We start from the raw sequence: 19,174 nt of genomic DNA on the forward strand, positions 1-19,174 counted from the left end.
ATAAGAATTTGTGGACAAGGAAAAAGTTAAAGCAAAGAACACGAGGAAAGCAAGACAGCGACATTAGGAGAACTTACATTACATGACAGCTATTAAGAAAAGTAACAATAATATGACATATACATACACATTTAATAAAGATAAAATGATGTAAAAAAATAAACTTTTATCATTTAAAAAAAAGAAAAAAAAATAAAGAAAAGTAATGTCATATAAAAGAATTATGTATATCAAAGTATTTTTTTCATTCAAAAATAGTAACAATGGGAAGACAACAGAGAGAGGGAAAGAGATTCGAGTCCTTGGACTGAGATGGGGTGAATTACAAAGCATATAAAGCAAAACAAAACAAAAGGATTAATTATAACAATAATTATTATAATATGAGTGTCAATAGTGGTTGACGAAGACGTCGTATTCGACGATGGCATCGCCTTTGGAGAAATCGACGGAGTGGAACCTGGCCTGAGCATAGCCACGAGCGAAGCGAAAAGCGCCAGTGCCGCCAACGATGGCCATTTCCCTAACAGGTTCGCTCATGATCATGTTTCTGGCCAACACGCTTATGCTGCTGCCGTTGAAGTCTCCGTCGGTGAAGGCCATGGTCATAACCATCATAAGCCCCATCTCCGCCTGAGAAATGGAAGTGTAAATCCCCTGGGCCTTCCCCACGAGTTTGGAGTTGGGTTCGGGTCCGGCAGTCAAGGGGTCGTCCATGGCGACGACGGTGCCGAAGGGAAGGGCGTCCTTGGCTTTTCCGTTGGGCTCGGCGACAATGACCATGCTGGGGTTGGGCCCGGTGACTACGTCGTGGAAGAAGAAGTGAAGATGAGTGAACTTGTCTTCACGGAAACCCATTAGCGTTGGGGCTAAGCTTTGATAGTAAGTGGCGGTGACGAGAGATATTAGTAAAGAGAGGTTAAGGCAAAGGAAAATGGTAGAGTTGGCCATTGTTCTGAAACTCAAATCAATTTCTCTCACTTCTGTTTCTCTTTGATTCCTCTCTATCGATGTGAGCACTCAACTTTCTCCCCACTAACTATTTATAACGCTCAAACAGCCCTACAAAATCCCTTTTCTAATCTCACCAATTCAAACTAAACACCATTTTCACTTCTCTCTTTCTTTTTATCCCAAGCCTTCTACCGTTGACGGACCAAAACCTCACATCAAATAAGACTGACAGATATGCACGTAGCACCTCACCTCAGCTTGGAAACCAAGAAAATCATAGGGGAAACGACTTAACTATAATATTTCATTTATTTTGCACAGGGGAACGTTCGTTTCTGCTCTTCCTTTGACTGATATCACCTTTAATTTTTATATTGGCTGCTGATTCCTTCAGACTTTTTTTTTTCTATATATTCATCTTCTAACCGTTTAAATTAGAATTTTATTGTGATACATCTTTATCTAGAAAAGTGGCTTTAAAATATTATTAATGAACTGTTCTGTTAGATTATATCTTTTCTTTTGTATACAAAACTAAATTTTAAACTGCGTGAATTTTAATTCTAATTATATGTATTGTATGTCAAATTTTATATGATTAAAAACAATAAATGTATGTTAGGATTTTGATAAGTTTTTTTTTCTATTTTTAAACTTTTCTATCATCTAATATTCTTTTAACATTTGAAGAAATTATGAAGTTGATAGGATGATTTGAAGGAAAGAGGGGTTTTATCCTATCAGATACACATAATTTAAGGAAAAATTGATGGTTTAGGAAGTGATTTTGCACAGTCACATTTGGACACATAATTTGATATTTTAATCAACTTTGTATCATCAATTTGAAGGTGTTTAAACACTGAGACAACAAATGACTGTTTCAACAGTGCACACAAGCTTAAAATGGTAAAAACTTGTTCAAACGTTCACAATACACAGAAACAGTTGGTAGCAACAAATGACAGTAGCAGTTGCTAATTATGCAAAAAAAATGCAATAAAAACTGCACCATAATGAACAGTGGTCACCCAGGTTATCACAGGTGGCTCCTATTGACCAATTACTTGTCCAAAACTCAAAATACACTCGCGTAATCGTTTACCAGGCTCTGGTAAACGATTACAAGGTTGTTTTTGGGTGCATTAGTCTAAGAATTTCTCCTAAGTGGCTAATCTCATAAAAAGTGATCCCCTACACCATGATGGGATCCCCCAAACCTGACCTCCAAGTACAAAAGCACACTTAAACAACAAATTCAACTTAAAATCACTGGACTTGTGTAAAAAAATACTGGAATTGAATTGTAGTCACCCAAGTTATCACAGGTGGCTCCTGTTGACCAATTACTTGTCCAAAACTCAAAATACACTTGTGTAATCATTTATCAAGCTCTGGCAAACGATTAAGAGGTTGCTTTTGGGTGCACTGCTCTAAGAACTTCACCTAAGTAGATGATCTCATCCAAAGTGGTCCCTTATACCATGATGGGTGATAATGGTTTATTTAACGTGTTTGTGTGTGTATATTTTGTGAACAAATCAAATCCTTCATAACTTTTACCTTGTTTTATCCTCAAGTTTAGTGTGTTTTCTAGTTTTTTTGTGTTTTATCTAGTATATGTTTGTTTTTACCTCTAATATCTTTGTTTGAGTTGTGAAATAAATGAAAAGGAAGCACTTCTAGTAGAAGAAAACAAGCAAGAATTCATGGGAACATGTTTTGGGACAATAAAAGAGCAATTTGAAGCAAATACCCATGTTGGATGCATTTGGAATCGCACAAGAGCTTGAATTGTAGAATGTTGTCAAAATTGATGTCGTTGGGCTACCGCTGGGCTACGGCTTGAGCACTCTACTCGCTGGAATGCTGTCGCTGAGCTACCGCTTGAACGATTGCTCTCTAGAATGCTACCGCTAGGCTGCCGCTGGGCTATCGCTTGAGCGGTGACGACGCTGATTTGGCAAAATAAGTTATTTAAACATGGGTCTCGCGACTTTTTGGGCATTTTTCTCCTCTTACACTTCATTCTTCACCTAAAGAGATTGGGAGAGGCCCTTGGAGGCTGTTTGGGGTGTTGGGAACCTCTTTCACTCCTCCTTGGGTCTTCAAGCTTCATCAGTGGTGATTTTGCCCCTTTTGGGTTGAGGAAGAAGATGGGTCATAAATTGGAGATGGAGATGTGAAGGGGAGGCACAAATGGAGCATGGAGAAGCTGCCAAGAACCTTGGGAAAGGTTGTGCATCTTCTCTTTGGTTCCAATTTCTTCCCTATCTCTTCAATTTTGTAGAACCCTAAGTTCTCCACCATGGAGGGTTTTTCCTACTTGTTGAGATTAGTTGTAAAACATGGAATTCTTATGTATTTTGTGATGTTAATGATATATGCTTTTCCAATTCATGTTAGTATTCAATTTTTATGCTTAATGATTGCTTTGGATTGATCACCCATGCATGAATTTTGGTTCTTGATATATTGAGAAATATGATTGAACCTAGAATTGAAATTGAATACTTATTGGATGGAATTGAGATGTTTGTGAATGCATGAGAATGAAATGGATGAATTCTAGTCTTGACAAATTGTAAATACACTATATATGTTAAATTTCTTGCACACCAACTGTTTGATAAAATACCAAAAATAGTTTCTTGTGTTGTTTTTGTGCACTTTGATGTTTAATTGAGTTATAAAAGGAAGAATTGTTATGTGTTGCACAAGTCCCTTGGGAGCAAACGATATTTATCACTTGCTACACTGCGACCGGTGCACTTGTTGTTGGTGTTGCAGTCAATAATATATGGGATCCCCTAAACCTGACCTTCAAGCATAAAAGCACACTTAAACAACAAATTCAACTTAAAATCACTAGACTTGTGTAAAAAAACATTGGAATTGAACTGTGTTAACTTGGGTGACCACATCTCAATTCCAGTGTTTTTTCACACAAGTTTAGTACTTTGAAGTTGAAATTGTTGTTAAAGTGTGCTTATATGCTTGGAGGTCATGTTTGGGGGAGCCCATCATGCAGTAGGGGTCCCTTTTGATGAGATCAGCCACTTAGGTGAAGTCCTGTGAGCTGTGCACCAAAAATCACCCTTGTAATCGATTACCAGAGCCTGGTAAACAATTACTCGAATGAATTTTGGGTTTTGGACAAGTAGTTGAACTCTAGGAGCCACCTGTGCTAACCTGGGTGACCACATCTCAATTCAAGTGTTTTTTCACACAAGTTTAGTGCTTTGAAGTTGAAATTGTTGTTAAAGTGTGCTTATATGCTTGGAGGTCATGTTTGGGGGAGCCCATCATGCACTAGGGGACCCCTTTTGATGAGATCAGCCACTTAGGTGAAATCCTGTAAGCTGTGCACCAAAAATCACCCTTGTAATCGATTACCAGAGCCTGGTAAACGATTACACGAATGAAGTTGGATTTTGGACAAGTAGTTGAACTGTAGGAGCCACCTGTGCTAACCTGGGACCACATCTCAATTCCAATGTTTTTTCACACAAGTTTACTGCTTTGAAGTTGAAATTGTTGTTAAAGTATGCTTATATGCTTGGAGATCATGTTTGGAGGAGCCCATTAAGCAGTAGGGGACCCCTTTTGATGAGATCAACCACTTAGGTGAAATCCTATAAGCTGTGTATAAAAAATCACCCATGTAATCGATTACCAAAGCCTGGTAAACGATTACATGAATGAATTTTGAGTTTTGGACAAGTAGTTGAACTGTAGGAGTCACCTGTGCTAACCTGGGTGACCACATTTCAATTACAGTGTTTTTTCACACAAGTTTAGTACTTTTAAGTTGAAATTGTTGTTAAAGTGTGCTTATATGCTTGTTAAAGTGTGACAACCTTAAAGTGTGTTTTCGTCCAACACTATTAAATAAAATCAAAACGGCATTTTACTTTTGGGTTGTCATTGAACCTGCACTTATATGATAAGCGAAAGACAATGGTGGAGAATATTGTTAGGGTTAGCGCAACACGATAAAAACAATGCTCCAAAACATGGCTAGGGTTCGCCAACTTCTACTTACCAAAACAAGCGACACGGACGTCAAACAAGGGACAGGACACAATGACTACGGTTTTAAATATGAGTGAGCAAGCGAGTGATGAGAGCAACCAAAAGATGAAAGCAACAGAGAGATGAGAGCAAGTGAGAGAGATGAGAGCAAACGAGAGAGGAGAGAGCAAGCGAGGGAGATGACAAAAATCCAGATACGAGAGGAAGCGAGAGAAATGAGAGGAAACGAGAGATGAATAGTAAAAGCGCGAAACCAATTTTCATAATTTCTGAATTCCAAATACACCCTCGCCTAACCATTTGGGTATTGTTTTTTTCTTTTTAAAAACTAGCTAACGGAAAACAGCCACATAGTGTTTTCAAATAATTGGCAAACAAAACGTTGTTAAACAAACATTTTGCTTAAGAAATAGTAACAATGATAAGACAATGACCTCAAGAGAAGGAAATAGATTCGAGTCCTTGGACTGGGGTGGGTGAATTACAAAGCATAAAACAAAACAAAAGGATGAATGATAATAATTATTATTATAATATAAGTGTCAATAGTGGTTGACGAAGACGTCGTATTCGACGATGGCATCGCCTTTGGAGAAATCGACGGAGTGGAACCTGGCCTGAGCATAGCCACGAGCGAAGCGAAAAGCGCCAGTGCCGCCAACGATGGCCATTTCCCTAACAGGTTCGCTCATGATCATGTTTCTGGCCAACACGCTTATGCTGCTGCCGTTGAAGTCTCCGTCGGTGAAGGCCATGGTCATAACCATCATAAGCCCCATCTCAGCCTGAGAAATGGAAGTGTAAATCCCCTGGGCCTTCCCCACGAGTTTGGAGTCGGGTTCGGGTCCGGCAGTCAAGGGGTCGTCCATGGCGACGACGGTGCCGAAGGGAAGGGCGTCCTTGGCTTTTCCGTTGGGCTCGGCGACAATGACCATGCTGGGGTTGGGCCCGGTGACTACGTCGTGGAAGAAGAAGTGAAGATGAGTGAACTTGTCTTCACGGAAACCCATTAGCGTTGGGGCTAAGCTTTGATAGTAAGTGGCGGTGACGAGAGATATTAGTAAAGAGAGGTTAAGGCAAAGGAAAATGGTAGAGTTGGCCATTGTTCTGAAACTCAAATCAATTTCTCTCACTTCTGTTTCTCTTTGATTCCTCTCTATCGATGTGAGCACTCAACTTTCTCCCCACTAACTATTTATAACGCTCAAACAGCCCTACAAAATCCCTTTTCTAATCTCACCAATTCAAACTAAACACCATTTTCACTTCTCTCTTTCTTTTTATCCCATGGCTTCTATCGTTGACGGACCAAAACCTCACATCAAATAAGACTGACAGATATGCACGTATCACCTCACCTCAGCTTGAAAAAGACAAATAAACATACGAATCACCTTATAGAAACCAATCAAATATATTTTTCAATTTTATTTGCACGAATCACCTCATAAACTGTCTGGTGGAAGTTGGGCTTCTGCTCACCTTTTGACTTACATCACCTCTAATTTGTAGAAGATAAAATTTTAATTAATCTATACGAACTTTAATTATAATTATGTATTGTATGTCAAATTTTATGTGATTAAAAACACGAGACAGATAGTAGAGGAATGAGTTAAATTTTTTTTTATAGACTCATATAACAAAAACTCACTTACATGATTAAAAACAAAATTCGGCCATTTATCATAAAATAATTATTAAATCATTTTCATTTGTGTGTATTATAAATTATAAATGACGTGTGCCGTCCGAGGAAATAGAGACGTGGTGGAAATAGAGATGTGGTGTGAGTGGATATGAACTGAATTATAATTTAACAAATACACTAACGAATGTCATTCTAAAGTTGTGGTAGAATTGTTGACTTTTAGCTTTGGGTTGGTGAGTCGGTTAAGTATAAGACGAGATAAAGTAATATATTTAATTTTACTTTTCCCAGACTAATTTTTAGCTTTCTTATTTTTTTAATCAGCTCTGTCTGTGCCTTTTTTTCATATTATGTTGACAAAATAGTATTGATAATTATTTCACCATTAAAGAAAATGAATAAATAAATTATGGATTTCAAGTATCGGATTAAAAAATGTTCTTAAGAAAGACAACTTCATAATCCAGTAAATATTCCTCCGGCGGCTACGGCTTTTTGTTGGATATGGAAATTGTCCTTACGAACGTGAATTTTTAATTTGTGAGTGATATACCACATTATTAAAAAATGAAATCTTAATTAAGATAGGTGTCTTTTAATATTAATAATTCATAAAATATTTAATAGTTAATATTTATTTTCATCACTCTTACATAAAAATAATATAATTTGTGTTTAGAAGAATAATTAAAATAACATTAAAAGTACATGATAAATGATAAATTAAAAACCATTTTAAAAATAAAGTAATAAAACTTTTACATCTTTAACGTATTTTAATCTTCAATATGAAAACTGGGTCAACAAATATACATCTTAGTTTAAAAAGAAAAAGAAAATATTAAATCATGATTAAGCTAGTTTGAATAATTAATGTATGTGTGAATAGTCTATAGACTGACGGCATCAATAATTTTTATATTATTATTTGATCATAAAATTCATAGGTTTATATTATAACAATGATTTTATTAAAAATATACTAATAATGATTTCGCGTTAATTGATAATAAAAAAATATTTTTGCAATAAAACTGCCTAGAAATTAATATCCATACATCTATAATGAAAATATAATAAACTACAAGAAAACAAAAGTCTACCTACAAACAGAAATATCAGTGTAATAATTGTAATGGAAGAGATAGGTATATTCAATTGAGTATCTAATTGATTTTTGTTATAATCACTTGTCACCTTATTGTAACAATATATTATTTTATAATTTTACTATTTAACTATCACTTATATAACATTTTCATCATCAATTTCAATATCTACAGTTCTTTTTTCTTTTACAACTCAATATAAGTAAAATCCCAACTTCACCCACAATTTTTTCATCAATCTTTCATCACTAGTGTAGAATCGGCTTATAACGTCATCCATTAGACGTTAGTTAGAGGAACAATGACGTAAATTATTAACCGGTGACAGTTACATAAATAAGTCAAGCCTATAAGCGTCGATAAACGTCTATTAGGGAGACTCGACGTCTATAATACTATAGACGTCAGTGCCCCTAGAAATTGATGTCTATATTCTGACAGGTAAGTTAAAAGTAATTTCTTTCTGTCATATAGAAGTCGGTGCCCCTCCTACCTGACGTCTATAGTCTGACAGGTAGATGAAAAGTTAATTTTTTTTCTTCATCTAGACGTCTGATCCCGCCACTTGACGTCTATATGTGATTATAGACGTCGGGGCCCCTCCGAACTAACGTCTATAGTCTGACCAGGTATGTGAAAAGTCATTCGTTTCCGTCAACTAAACGTCTTATCCCGCCACGCCGACGTCTATATATAACACAAATATTAATTTTTAAATCGAATGGACGTCGTATTAGTGAGGCGCCCGACGTATATGCAATTATAGACATCGAGTTTGTGGGCAACTGAAGTCTATTTTCTTGTTAAATAATCGGTTCGAACCGCCCTTTTGCGAACCAACAGTTTGATCGTCTTCCTTCGCCTTTTCTCTATGTTGCGCTGCATTTTCAGGTACGTTTGATTTCCTGTGAACCATTTAAAGTTTTTTTTACTCTAATTAAAGTAATATTTGATGTATTATCTTTCATTTGAACCGATTAAAATGAGTTTTCGTTGTGTTTTAGTACAATTTTTCTTGTGTCTTTGGGTAGCGTAGTGCACCTTCTCCCTTTGCTAGTTTCCTCGTAAGAAAAACTTGCGTTTTTCAGATCTCTTATGGCATTCCAACATGAAGTTGAACATGGGTTCTTGCCTAGTTCCATTCTAACCGCCAAAGAAAAAGAATACGATGACACTGTATTCTCACCGTATTCTTTTTCATTGGCAGTCGTAATGGACCTAGGCGACGACCCAGGTTCGTTTTTGGGTTGAAATGTCATAAGAGATGCAAAAGACGCAATTTTTTCTTACGAAGAAAGTAGCAAAGGAAGGAGGTACTACTAGGCTACCCAAAGACACGAGAAAAACTACACTAAAATACAACAAACACTTCATAGACGTCAGTTAATGCACTGACCGATGTCTATAGTGCCCTTAGACACCGGTTAGTGCAATGTCTGACTCTTTATAGACATCGCACGTGTCACTGAACCAACGTCTTTAGTGTCCTTAGACGTCGGTTAGTACAATGTCGGACGTCTTTATAGACGTCGCACTTGTCACTGAACCTACGTCTATAATGACGTCGCACATGCAGAAATCCGACATCCCATAAATGTCACCCATAAAGACGTCGGTTCGAGAAGTGACATTAAAAACTCAAAATAACTTACGTCTAAAGTCCTTTCTGCACTAATGCATAACTAGATAGTTAATAAAAAAATTTCTTAAAAGGTTAGGGATCTTCAACGATGTTGTCACATAAAGTAACTAATTAGAAAATCCCATGAATATCATGATTTTCTTTAACATCCAAAACCTGAAATAGTTGTTGTATGCCTTTGTAATACGAAATTTTTTATTAATAAATTGGACTTAAATTTGAGAAAGAAAATTAAAATTTTGTAAGAGTAATTAAATTATTTAAACTTATAGGATTTTAAATTTGAACTAAAACTAAAATTCTTATAATTTTTATATATTTCAATTCAAATATATTTTTAATATTTTTTTAACACAATGTGTTTGGGTATTGTTGAGATAACTAATTTTTTATGGATATCAACTAGATCTTTTTTATTGATTTTGAATAGAGTTACTTTTTATTCACATCTATATTGATGTTTCTAGTTTTTGTAAGTTATTTAATATTTAAATATTTTTTTTATATTTGATGATATTTAAATATTTTATTCAAATAACAAATTTAAAGTTTAATAAAACTTAAATTGTTTTATCTAAATAGAATATTTTGAAATGTGTCGATCCCGAATATCTTGTTCATAAACAATCAAGAATGAAGTGTTTTACATGTAGTATTTTGTCCATATAATATATCAGCATCTGGACAAAGACAAGGTGGAATGATTCGAAGTTAGTGTTTTTACTCAATTATTATATGCGTAAACTATTTTTCTATACAATAAAATGTTTTATAATGATGAAGAACTTCATTGCTCCGGCTGCTATCATCGCTTTTGCGTGAAAAAATAAATTATTAGTTAATATAATGTATCCTATTTTACAAAATTAATGAAATTATTTCTTATCCATGTGATATTTTTTTAATGGGAATGACAACTCCGGTTTTATAAAAAAAATAAAATAATAACATGTAGTAATTGAGTACAAGATATACTTAATTAATATAATAAAAATACAGTTTTAATAAAAAAATATTTAATTGTATTGATTTTATTTAAATTCTATTAATAGTTAAATAAATTAAGCATATATTTAGTCACGTATGTTCACTAGAAATTGATAATGTTTTATTACTTAAATGGAACATAAATAAAACTATTAAAATTTAAAAAAAAATATCATAAGATACCATTTTTTACTAAAAATTAAATACTGACTATTTAATATAATACTGAATAAGAATTCATTGAATAAATGGTTAAGACTTAAACTCAAATCATATCACTAAGACAATGGCATGATTGTCAGAAACTAAAAATATGTAACAAGTGCGTTTCAATAATAATTATTCATAAAAAAAATTAACAATTTGTATTTATATTCTTCAATCTGAAATAAAAATAAAACATCCTCTTGATTAAAAGTGATATTTCAAATGAACTGGTAAATTAAAGCATATTTTACTAATAAAATAATAAAAAACTTCCTTCTTCTGGTGTCATTTTAATCTTCATTGTGAAAATCTCTCAATAACTATACTCCTTTAATTGATCAAATTTGATTTAGTGAGTTAGAATAAATTGAAAGTGAATATTGCGTAGAATATTAATCCCACAAATATAACAAAAGAAATTATTGAGTAATTTTAATAATGATTTTTTTTTTAAATTATTCCAACAATAATTTGCACGGATTTAACAAATTAAAGTAGTTTATAATAATAATAATAACAATGCATAGAATTTAAATTGCTGCTGTGTATGGTCAGAAAGTTCATATTCTGTTTCTAATGATAGCATCATGATTTTGTTTGCAGCCACTCCCATTCATCAATAAATTTGGTTAAATATATTATTATATACTTCACAATCTTTGACTATATATCCACACTCTTTTCTTTGTCGCAAAGTTTATATTTAGGTCATAGTGTTTTCCAATAAAAAAAAAATGAAGTCAGACCATTTTTCTTTTTTTGACTTTAATACCACTAGTAAAATGAACTAAAACACTCTATGCATATTTTTATAAACTTAAACAAAAATTTCATATCCATAGTTACCTTTTTTATTTTTCTTCTTTCAAGGAAGAATTTTTCAAAATATATTATAATTTTGTCATCGTATCATTTTTTTTACCAATTAAACTACAACTGATATAAAATATTTTATTTTATATATACTACTTTTTATACCCGTCAATTATAACCGGTTTTATAAAATGTATTATTTGCACTAATTATTACATTATTTGATAATTAATTACATGCGTGATTGATTATAAGTATACATACTAGTGGAATCAAATGTTTCTATCATAAATTTATTGGAAGTAATTTTAAGATAATTAATTTTATTTAGATGTAAAAGCTACTTTTTCCATGAGAAAAATAGCATGCATGTCATTGATAGCATAAAAATTATTAAAAGTTAATAATAAATTACAACTTTTTTTATTGCTTAAAAATATTTATTTAAAAAAATGATACAATTTAACTTGAAGTTCATCCTATTTTATTAAAAATAATGTCTAAAAATAATTTTTCTAAACACTAATAAAGTATATAAGTTTCCATAAACAATTGTACTACGTACAGTAGCAGTATAACACATTGATGTTATATATTAATACAAGTATTTATTAGATTAATCTATCATAAACATGGTAAACTTATTTTTAGCAGTATAATTTTTGTTCAAAAGAAACAATATTTTTCATATTAAATTAAAATATAAATTTCATAAATTTATTTTAGTGAAATTATTTTTAAATTAACTTTATGTAAAAAGAAAAGTTGACCGTGCAAAAGAAAGGGACAATATTTGGTTAATATATAACCCTTCCATTTTCTGAAGTAATTGGTGTGTACTTTATTAGTGGATGAGCCGTCACGTAATTAAATTCAAGGAAAGTTGTACATATTTGAAATTACTGGATTAATAAAATGGATAATCATATTTACACAACATTTATTTAACAACATTTATTTAATAATATTTAAACATCATCTACTTGTTATTCTATAATTAGTTGGTATTTATGATTATTATTATTAATTGTAAAGTAATTTTAGATCAATCACAATATAACACGTAAATAATGTTTGTAAAAAAATATTATCCAAATATCATTATACTAATAAATTAAACCACCAAATGTTTTGGTCTTCCTGAGAAGAGTTTTGCACCATAACGGCTCACGTAACACAAAACATTTATTAAATTTATCCTCGTTAACGTTATATAAGAGATGGAGTAAAACTCTTATATCATATCAAAAGGTATTAACCAATCACACCGAATTCTTATCCTCGTTAAGAAACTAACATTAAATTTATATATATTTATAATACTTTAAAAATAATACTATTTTCCAAATTTAATTTTGGTGTGACTTGTAAATTTTGATAAATAGCATTTTTAAATAATATTAATATTAATTTAACATAATGAGTCACAAAACACGTTTTTTTAATGAAGACTTAATTAAGTTTTTTTTTTAAAACAAGAATTCAATTAAATAAATAAAATATAAAAAGACCAAAATGAATTAAAAACTTAAATATAAAGAGCAAATTACTAAATAAGTTTTTAACTATCCATATATATGATAATCTTTTCATCTCATTTGACATATTATTATGTTATTTTTAATTCTAATTGATCATTTAAATATTCAAATAGTTACATGATTTCAAGATCTTATCACTACAAGGAAATTGTGCATTATCAACAAACACAATTTGTCTGTAATAATTAAAATTTATTGGTAATTTAAATTTATCGACAATAAAAAACTATCATAAAATGTCTAAATTTTAATAATAAATCTTAAAACTTGTCCATAATTACCAACTACCTCAAATCTACCGGTATTTATTTGTTCTTACAAATTTGTTAATAATTACAGACTAATTATAGTTACTAATAAAATTCATAGATAAATATTGTAATTTGGTTTTTTTCTTCCTCTTTTTCCTCATTATTTTTCTCTTTCACTTATTTTTTCTCTCTCCTCTTCCACCATGGTCACCTAGTTCATAGTCGACTCTTTCTCCTCCTCCTCCCATTCTTCTTTCTATTTTGTCATCCTCTTTTTTTTCCTTTTCCTCTTCTTTGTCCTCCTCTGATCGCCGTCATTGACAAGTTGTTTTATCTCATCGTCACAATCACCATTGATATATCTCTTCCGTTTCTTCTTTCTCCTTCTCCTCCTTTTATTCTTCTTTATTTTTCTAACCCATCTTCCTTTAATATACAAAAATATATCATCAGATTTGACGAAAAAATTTCCACTCACTTTATCAATGGAAATATACACCAATAATAGGAATCACGAATTACAAAATAATTGACCATTATATACATTACCAATGGAAACATTTGTCAATAATACAAATTATAATTTATCGATAAATCTTATTGAATTTTTTTTTATGGATCCATTATTGATGAAAGTATATATTGTTAATTTAAATTTTAAAGTTCATAGATTAAATCTTTTAATAATTTTGGATTTACCAACAAATTTATTTTCGTTGATAAAAATTATTGCTGAAATCAATCATAGTGTATATACTACAAATCATGATAAATACAAATAAACAACTTTTAATATTATTTCTTCTTTAACCAAAAATTATATGATTCACATATAAATGTTAGTTAATGTTAATTATACTGAAATCATAAAGAATATAGTTTTAAGTCAATTACAAACAAAAATAATAATAACACATAAGATGAAAGTAAAATAAAAAAGGAAACAAGGGATGACAGTAATCTAATTAGTAGATTCATGTGTGTACTTGATGAGAGAAAAAAAAAGTTATAAATAAAAGAGTTTATATAAATACACACACTAGAAGTTAAAGTATAAAGGCAATTTTTGAATTATTTTAATGTTTCATAGTGTATATCAATTTATGAATTATACTGATTAGAAAAGAAAAGAAAAGTTATTCATTAACACAATCGGTCTTGATGACAATTGTATAAGAGGACAAATCAATCTCTTACTCTATTAGTCTTAATGATAACTAGATAGGAACGAATATGTCTCTGGCACTACTAGTCTTATTAATGACTAGAAGCAGAAAAAAATAATTATTATTAGGATAATGATATTTAGACAACATTTTTTTTACAACATTTGAATATTGATTATATGTCAATTTGTGATTGGTCAAAAATTACTTCACATTAGTGTTTATGATTATTATTATTGATTCTGGAGTAATTTTTGACCAATCAAAGATTGACACGTAATCAATATTCAAATGTTGTAAAAAAATGTTATTTAAATATCATTATCCTTATTATTAACCGTTAAAATCTATTGAAAATGTAAAAATTGATCGATAATAATTTTTTTTTTATTTTTACAGACCCAAAATCGTGGTAATACTTGAGTTGTCAAAATGGGTCACAATCCGCGAGCCAATTCGGCTCACCACGGGTTTGAGCCGGGTTGGGTTTGAAAAATTGAATTTTTTTTTATGCGGGTCAGATTTCAACCCGGCTCATTTAAATCCGGCTCATGTGGGTTGAACCCGTGGTGGGTCGAGTTGGCTCGCCAACCCGCCTATGTAATTTTATTTTTTAAATTTATTATTTTATTTATGAAACTTATGGCATCTAAGAAACTTATTTGTATGTTTTTGTGTTTGTTTTTGGATGATATTTGGATTATATTGTACTTTTTATTATTATTTTGAATTGTCTTCAGTTTAACATCATTTTTTGGGAGTGAAATTTGTTTAAATTTGAATATAGAAAGTTTGTAATTTTTTTTATTTAAAAAAATTGTAATTAAATGGGATAGTGAGTCAACCCATTTACCCACCAACCCGTGGTGGGTCGAGGCGGGTTCAAATTTTTTTGGCTCGCTAATAAATGAGCCAGGTTGGGTTGACTCACTAAGTGACCAACCCGTGGTGGGCTGGCCGGGTCGAGCCGGGTTACCCATTTTGACAGCTCTAGTAATACTGTAGTCGATAAATTTATTGACAAATTTTATATCTATTGATAATTATTGAAAAAAAATCTATTGATAATTATAGAAAAAGTCCATCGGTAATTATTGAAAGAAAAATTTGTCAATAATTATTGAAGAAAATATTCATATGTAATTATTGAAAGAAAAATTTCATCAGTAAATATCATGATCTAACTTATCTTCTTCCTCTATCTCTTTCTTCTTCTTTATTTTATACAATTTCATAACTTTTACAAAATTTCATCATCCCACTTTTATTCATCATCCCGCTTAACTTTGCTACACAATTTTATTATCAGTCAATTACCATTTCAACAATGTCATACATATTTATACAATTTCATAACCTGTAAAAAATTTTAGCCAACCTACAAAATAACTCCACCACACAAACACAAATAAAAAAAAATAAAAAAGAGAGAAAATAAAGAGAAGAGAATAAGGTTATTTGGATGACTTCAAATACATCATTGTCTAACGACAATACACAATGGTGGCAGTGCGTGGCATGACGCGGTGGACCTGACTTGGATGTGCCCTTGCATGAAAGAGGAAGAATAGAGGTACTACCCCTCCTTTGTTCGTGTTAGAGATGAAAAAAGATGGAGCAGAAGACCTTAAACACAATGGTGTCAATTGTGATGGAGACAACGATCTGACTAAATAAAGTTGAAAGAGTGTCATAGGGGTCTATAGTTGCAACGCTTTGTGCTGATATGGGGGAAGTATGGAAAGATGGGGTTTGCCATCACATGAGAGAAAAAAAAAGATGAAGATTGTTTTGAAAATAGAGGAAAAACGAGGTTTCAGGTTGTGGAAGGAAAAGAGAAATTAGGTGTAGAAGGAGAGAGAGTGTGTGGCTTGTAGAAAGAGAAAAATAGTGGACGAGAAATTTGTTGCTCTTTTTACCGACGAAGAATCTGTTAATAAATTAAATATAAATTATCAACATATTTATTTACAGAAAAATTTGTCAATAAATTAAATATGAATTATCTATAAATTTATCGACGGAAAAATTGATAAATGAAATATATATTATTGATGAAAGAATCTGTTGATAAATACAATATGCATTATTGATGGAAAAATTCGTCGGTAATTAAAATTTTGAAAATTCATAAATCTATCAGTAATTTAAATTTAGTGACAAATTTATTTTCATCAATAAAATTTCGTCAATTATTTCAATAAATTTTGTAGCGTGACACTTACACAAAAAGGTTGTTAACGTATGTTAATTTAGATTTTGGACGTTTGTTAAAAGTCCATATTATAGTGGGATAGGTTATTTCTGAATATACATCAATTGCATTATAGTAGACTTTAATTGATTATTTGTTACAAGAAAAATAGACGTCAAATTGTGTGTTTATTTTTTTGTTTTCATTTTTTGTCAATATTTTTCTTTACTAAAAACGTGAACAATCAATATACAATATAATATTACACCATGAAAATTTACAGATTTTATAAGTAGTAGTATTTAAAATAAAAGTGTAAAATACAGAAAAATGAAAGAAAAATGCACATCCTCAAGAAGAAAGTAGCATTAAATTTAATTATATAATATAATAATATTTAAGAAAATTTTTTTACTCTTGTTCGTATTTGATTCTGGAGTGACTTGAATAACGTAGGCAGTCTTATAACGAGCTTATTTTAGATTATGTGTATCAGATAGGATAAAACCCCTCTTTCCTTCAAATCACCCTATCAACTTCATAATTTCTTCAAATGTTAAAAGAATATTAGATGATAGAAAAGTTTAAAAATAGAAAAAAAAACTTAAGGTTTATCAAAATCCTAACATACATTTATTGTTTTTAATCATATAAAATTTGACATACAATACATAATTAGAATTAAAATTCACATAGTTTAAAATTTAGTTTTGTATACAAAAGAAAAGATATAATCTAACAGAACAGTTCATGAATAATATTTTAAAGCCACTTTTCTTGATGATGTATCACAATAAAATTATAATTTAAACGGTTGGAAGATGAATATATAGAAAAAAAAAAGTCTGAAGGAATCAGCAGCCAATATAAAAATAAAAGGTAATGTCAGTCAAAGGGAGAGCGGAAACTTAAGTGGAATAATAGTTAAGTCGTTTCTCCTATGATTTTCTTGGTTTCCAAGCTGAGATGATGCGTGTATATCTGTCAGTCTTATTTGATTGAGGTTTTGGTCCGTCAACGGTAGAAGCCATGGGATAAAAAGAAAGAGAGAGAAGTGAAAATGGTATTTAGTTTGAAATGCTGAGATTTAAAAAGGGATTTTGTAGGGCTGCTTGAGCGTTATAAATAGTTAGTGGGGAGAAAGTTGAGTGCTCACATCGATAGAGAGGAATCAAAGAGAAAGAGAAACAGAAGTGAGAGAAATTGATTTGTGGAGTTTGAGAACAATGGCCAACTCTACCATTTTCCTTTGCCTTAACCTCTCTTTACTAATATCTCTCGTCACCGCCACTTACTATCAAAGCTTAGCCCCAACGCTAATGGGTTTCCGCGAAGACAAGTTCACTCATCTTCACTTCTTCTTCCACGACGTAGTCACCGGACCCAACCCCAGCATGGTCATTGTCGCCGAGCCCAACGGAAAAGCCAAGGACGCCCTTCCCTTCGGCACCGTCGTCGCCATGGACGACCCCTTGACTGCCGGACCCGAACCCGACTCCAAACTCGTCGGGAAGGCCCAGGGGATTTACACTTCCATTTCTCAGGCTGAGATGGGGCTTATGATGGTTATGACCATGGCCTTCACTGACGGAGACTTCAACGGCAGCAGCATAAGCGTGTTGGCCAGAAACATGATCATGAGCGAACCTGTTAGGGAAATGGCCATCGTTGGCGGCACCGGCGCTTTTCGCTTCGCTCGTGGCTATGCTCAGGCCAGGTTCCACTCCGTCGATTTCTCCAAAGGCGATGCCATCGTCGAATACGACGTCTTCGTCAACCACTATTGACACTCATATTATAATAATTATTGTTCATTCATCCTTTTGTTTTGTTTTGCTTTATGCTTTGTAATTCACCCCACCCTTTTCTCCTAAGGTCACATTGACATCGATGTTGGTATACGATATTCTCAATCCGTCATTTCCAAACAAATGCAAACATTCCATTCGAAACATAGTAATGATTTTACTGTTGCCTATGGGATATTATGTAACAGGAGAGTCACATCCACGATATTCTTACCCGCCGGAACATTAACGTTGTGTTCACTTTGTGTTAGGATGATACGAGAGATGATTCCAGGGAGAGTGAATAAATAAATATGAAAAAATTTAAGTCGTAAATTTTTTGTATTTATTTGAATAATTTTGAAGTTAATTAAGAGTGTAAATTTGTGATAATTAGAATATAATTTAATTGATGTAATAATTTTAAAAAATTTATTTAATTAGTAAAAGTTAAATATTATTAAAATGTTCTTAATTATTAAAGTAATATAAAATAATAATTATTAATATTATATTTAATTGTAAGAATACTTATAAAGAGTAAAAATTAAAAATAAAAGTTAAAATTAATTTTTAAAAGTAAAAAGTTATAGTTCAGTAAAATGAATTTATTTTTAAATAAATAAAATTAAAAAAAAAATAAAAACTTAAAAAAATATATAAATTAATACATGACATGCTATTAATAATTTTTTTTGAAAATAACTAAATTAAAATATTTTTTCAAAAGTTAAGATAGAATTAAAACTTAAAAAAAAATCAACTTAACACGGTTAAACTAAAACCGAGCTGAGTAATTAGAACTAGAGTAAAGAAAAACATATTAAAAAGAAGGGC

General features: G+C 31.5%; 3 protein-coding genes across 3 annotated transcripts; 1 reads left to right on the top strand and 2 right to left on the bottom strand.

Annotated features, from left to right (window-relative positions):
- Nucleotides 1–232: 232 nt before the first annotated feature.
- Nucleotides 233–1,217, bottom strand: LOC106757395 (dirigent protein 2). The gene has a single exon (XM_014640058.2). It carries the CDS (start codon nucleotides 949–951, stop codon nucleotides 391–393), a length of 561 nt encoding a protein of 186 aa, XP_014495544.1. The 5' UTR covers nucleotides 952–1,217; the 3' UTR covers nucleotides 233–390.
- A 3,828-nt stretch (nucleotides 1,218–5,045) lies between these two features.
- On the bottom strand, nucleotides 5,046–6,321 carry LOC106757413 (dirigent protein 2-like). The gene has a single exon (XM_014640082.2). The coding sequence runs from the start codon at nucleotides 6,090–6,092 to the stop codon at nucleotides 5,532–5,534; it is 561 nt and encodes a 186-aa protein (XP_014495568.1). The 5' UTR covers nucleotides 6,093–6,321; the 3' UTR covers nucleotides 5,046–5,531.
- An 11,193-nt stretch (nucleotides 6,322–17,514) lies between these two features.
- On the top strand, nucleotides 17,515–18,599 carry LOC106757427 (dirigent protein 2-like). Its single transcript, XM_014640097.2, has one exon. The coding sequence runs from the start codon at nucleotides 17,777–17,779 to the stop codon at nucleotides 18,335–18,337; it is 561 nt and encodes a 186-aa protein (XP_014495583.1). The 5' UTR covers nucleotides 17,515–17,776; the 3' UTR covers nucleotides 18,338–18,599.
- Nucleotides 18,600–19,174: the final 575 nt, after the last annotated feature.

This window comes from Vigna radiata, chromosome 3, assembly GCF_000741045.1.
Source record: "Vigna radiata var. radiata cultivar VC1973A chromosome 3, Vradiata_ver6, whole genome shotgun sequence".
NCBI classification, from domain to species: domain Eukaryota; kingdom Viridiplantae; phylum Streptophyta; class Magnoliopsida; order Fabales; family Fabaceae; genus Vigna; species Vigna radiata.

What these genes read in the sequence shown, in the direction of transcription:
- LOC106757427 (XM_014640097.2), top strand. Translation starts at nt 17,777, where the DNA reads ATGGCCAACTCTACCATTTTCCTTTGCCTTAACCTCTCTTTACTAATA.
- LOC106757413 (XM_014640082.2), bottom strand. Translation starts at nt 6,092, where the DNA reads ATGGCCAACTCTACCATTTTCCTTTGCCTTAACCTCTCTTTACTAATA.
- LOC106757395 (XM_014640058.2), bottom strand. Translation starts at nt 951, where the DNA reads ATGGCCAACTCTACCATTTTCCTTTGCCTTAACCTCTCTTTACTAATA.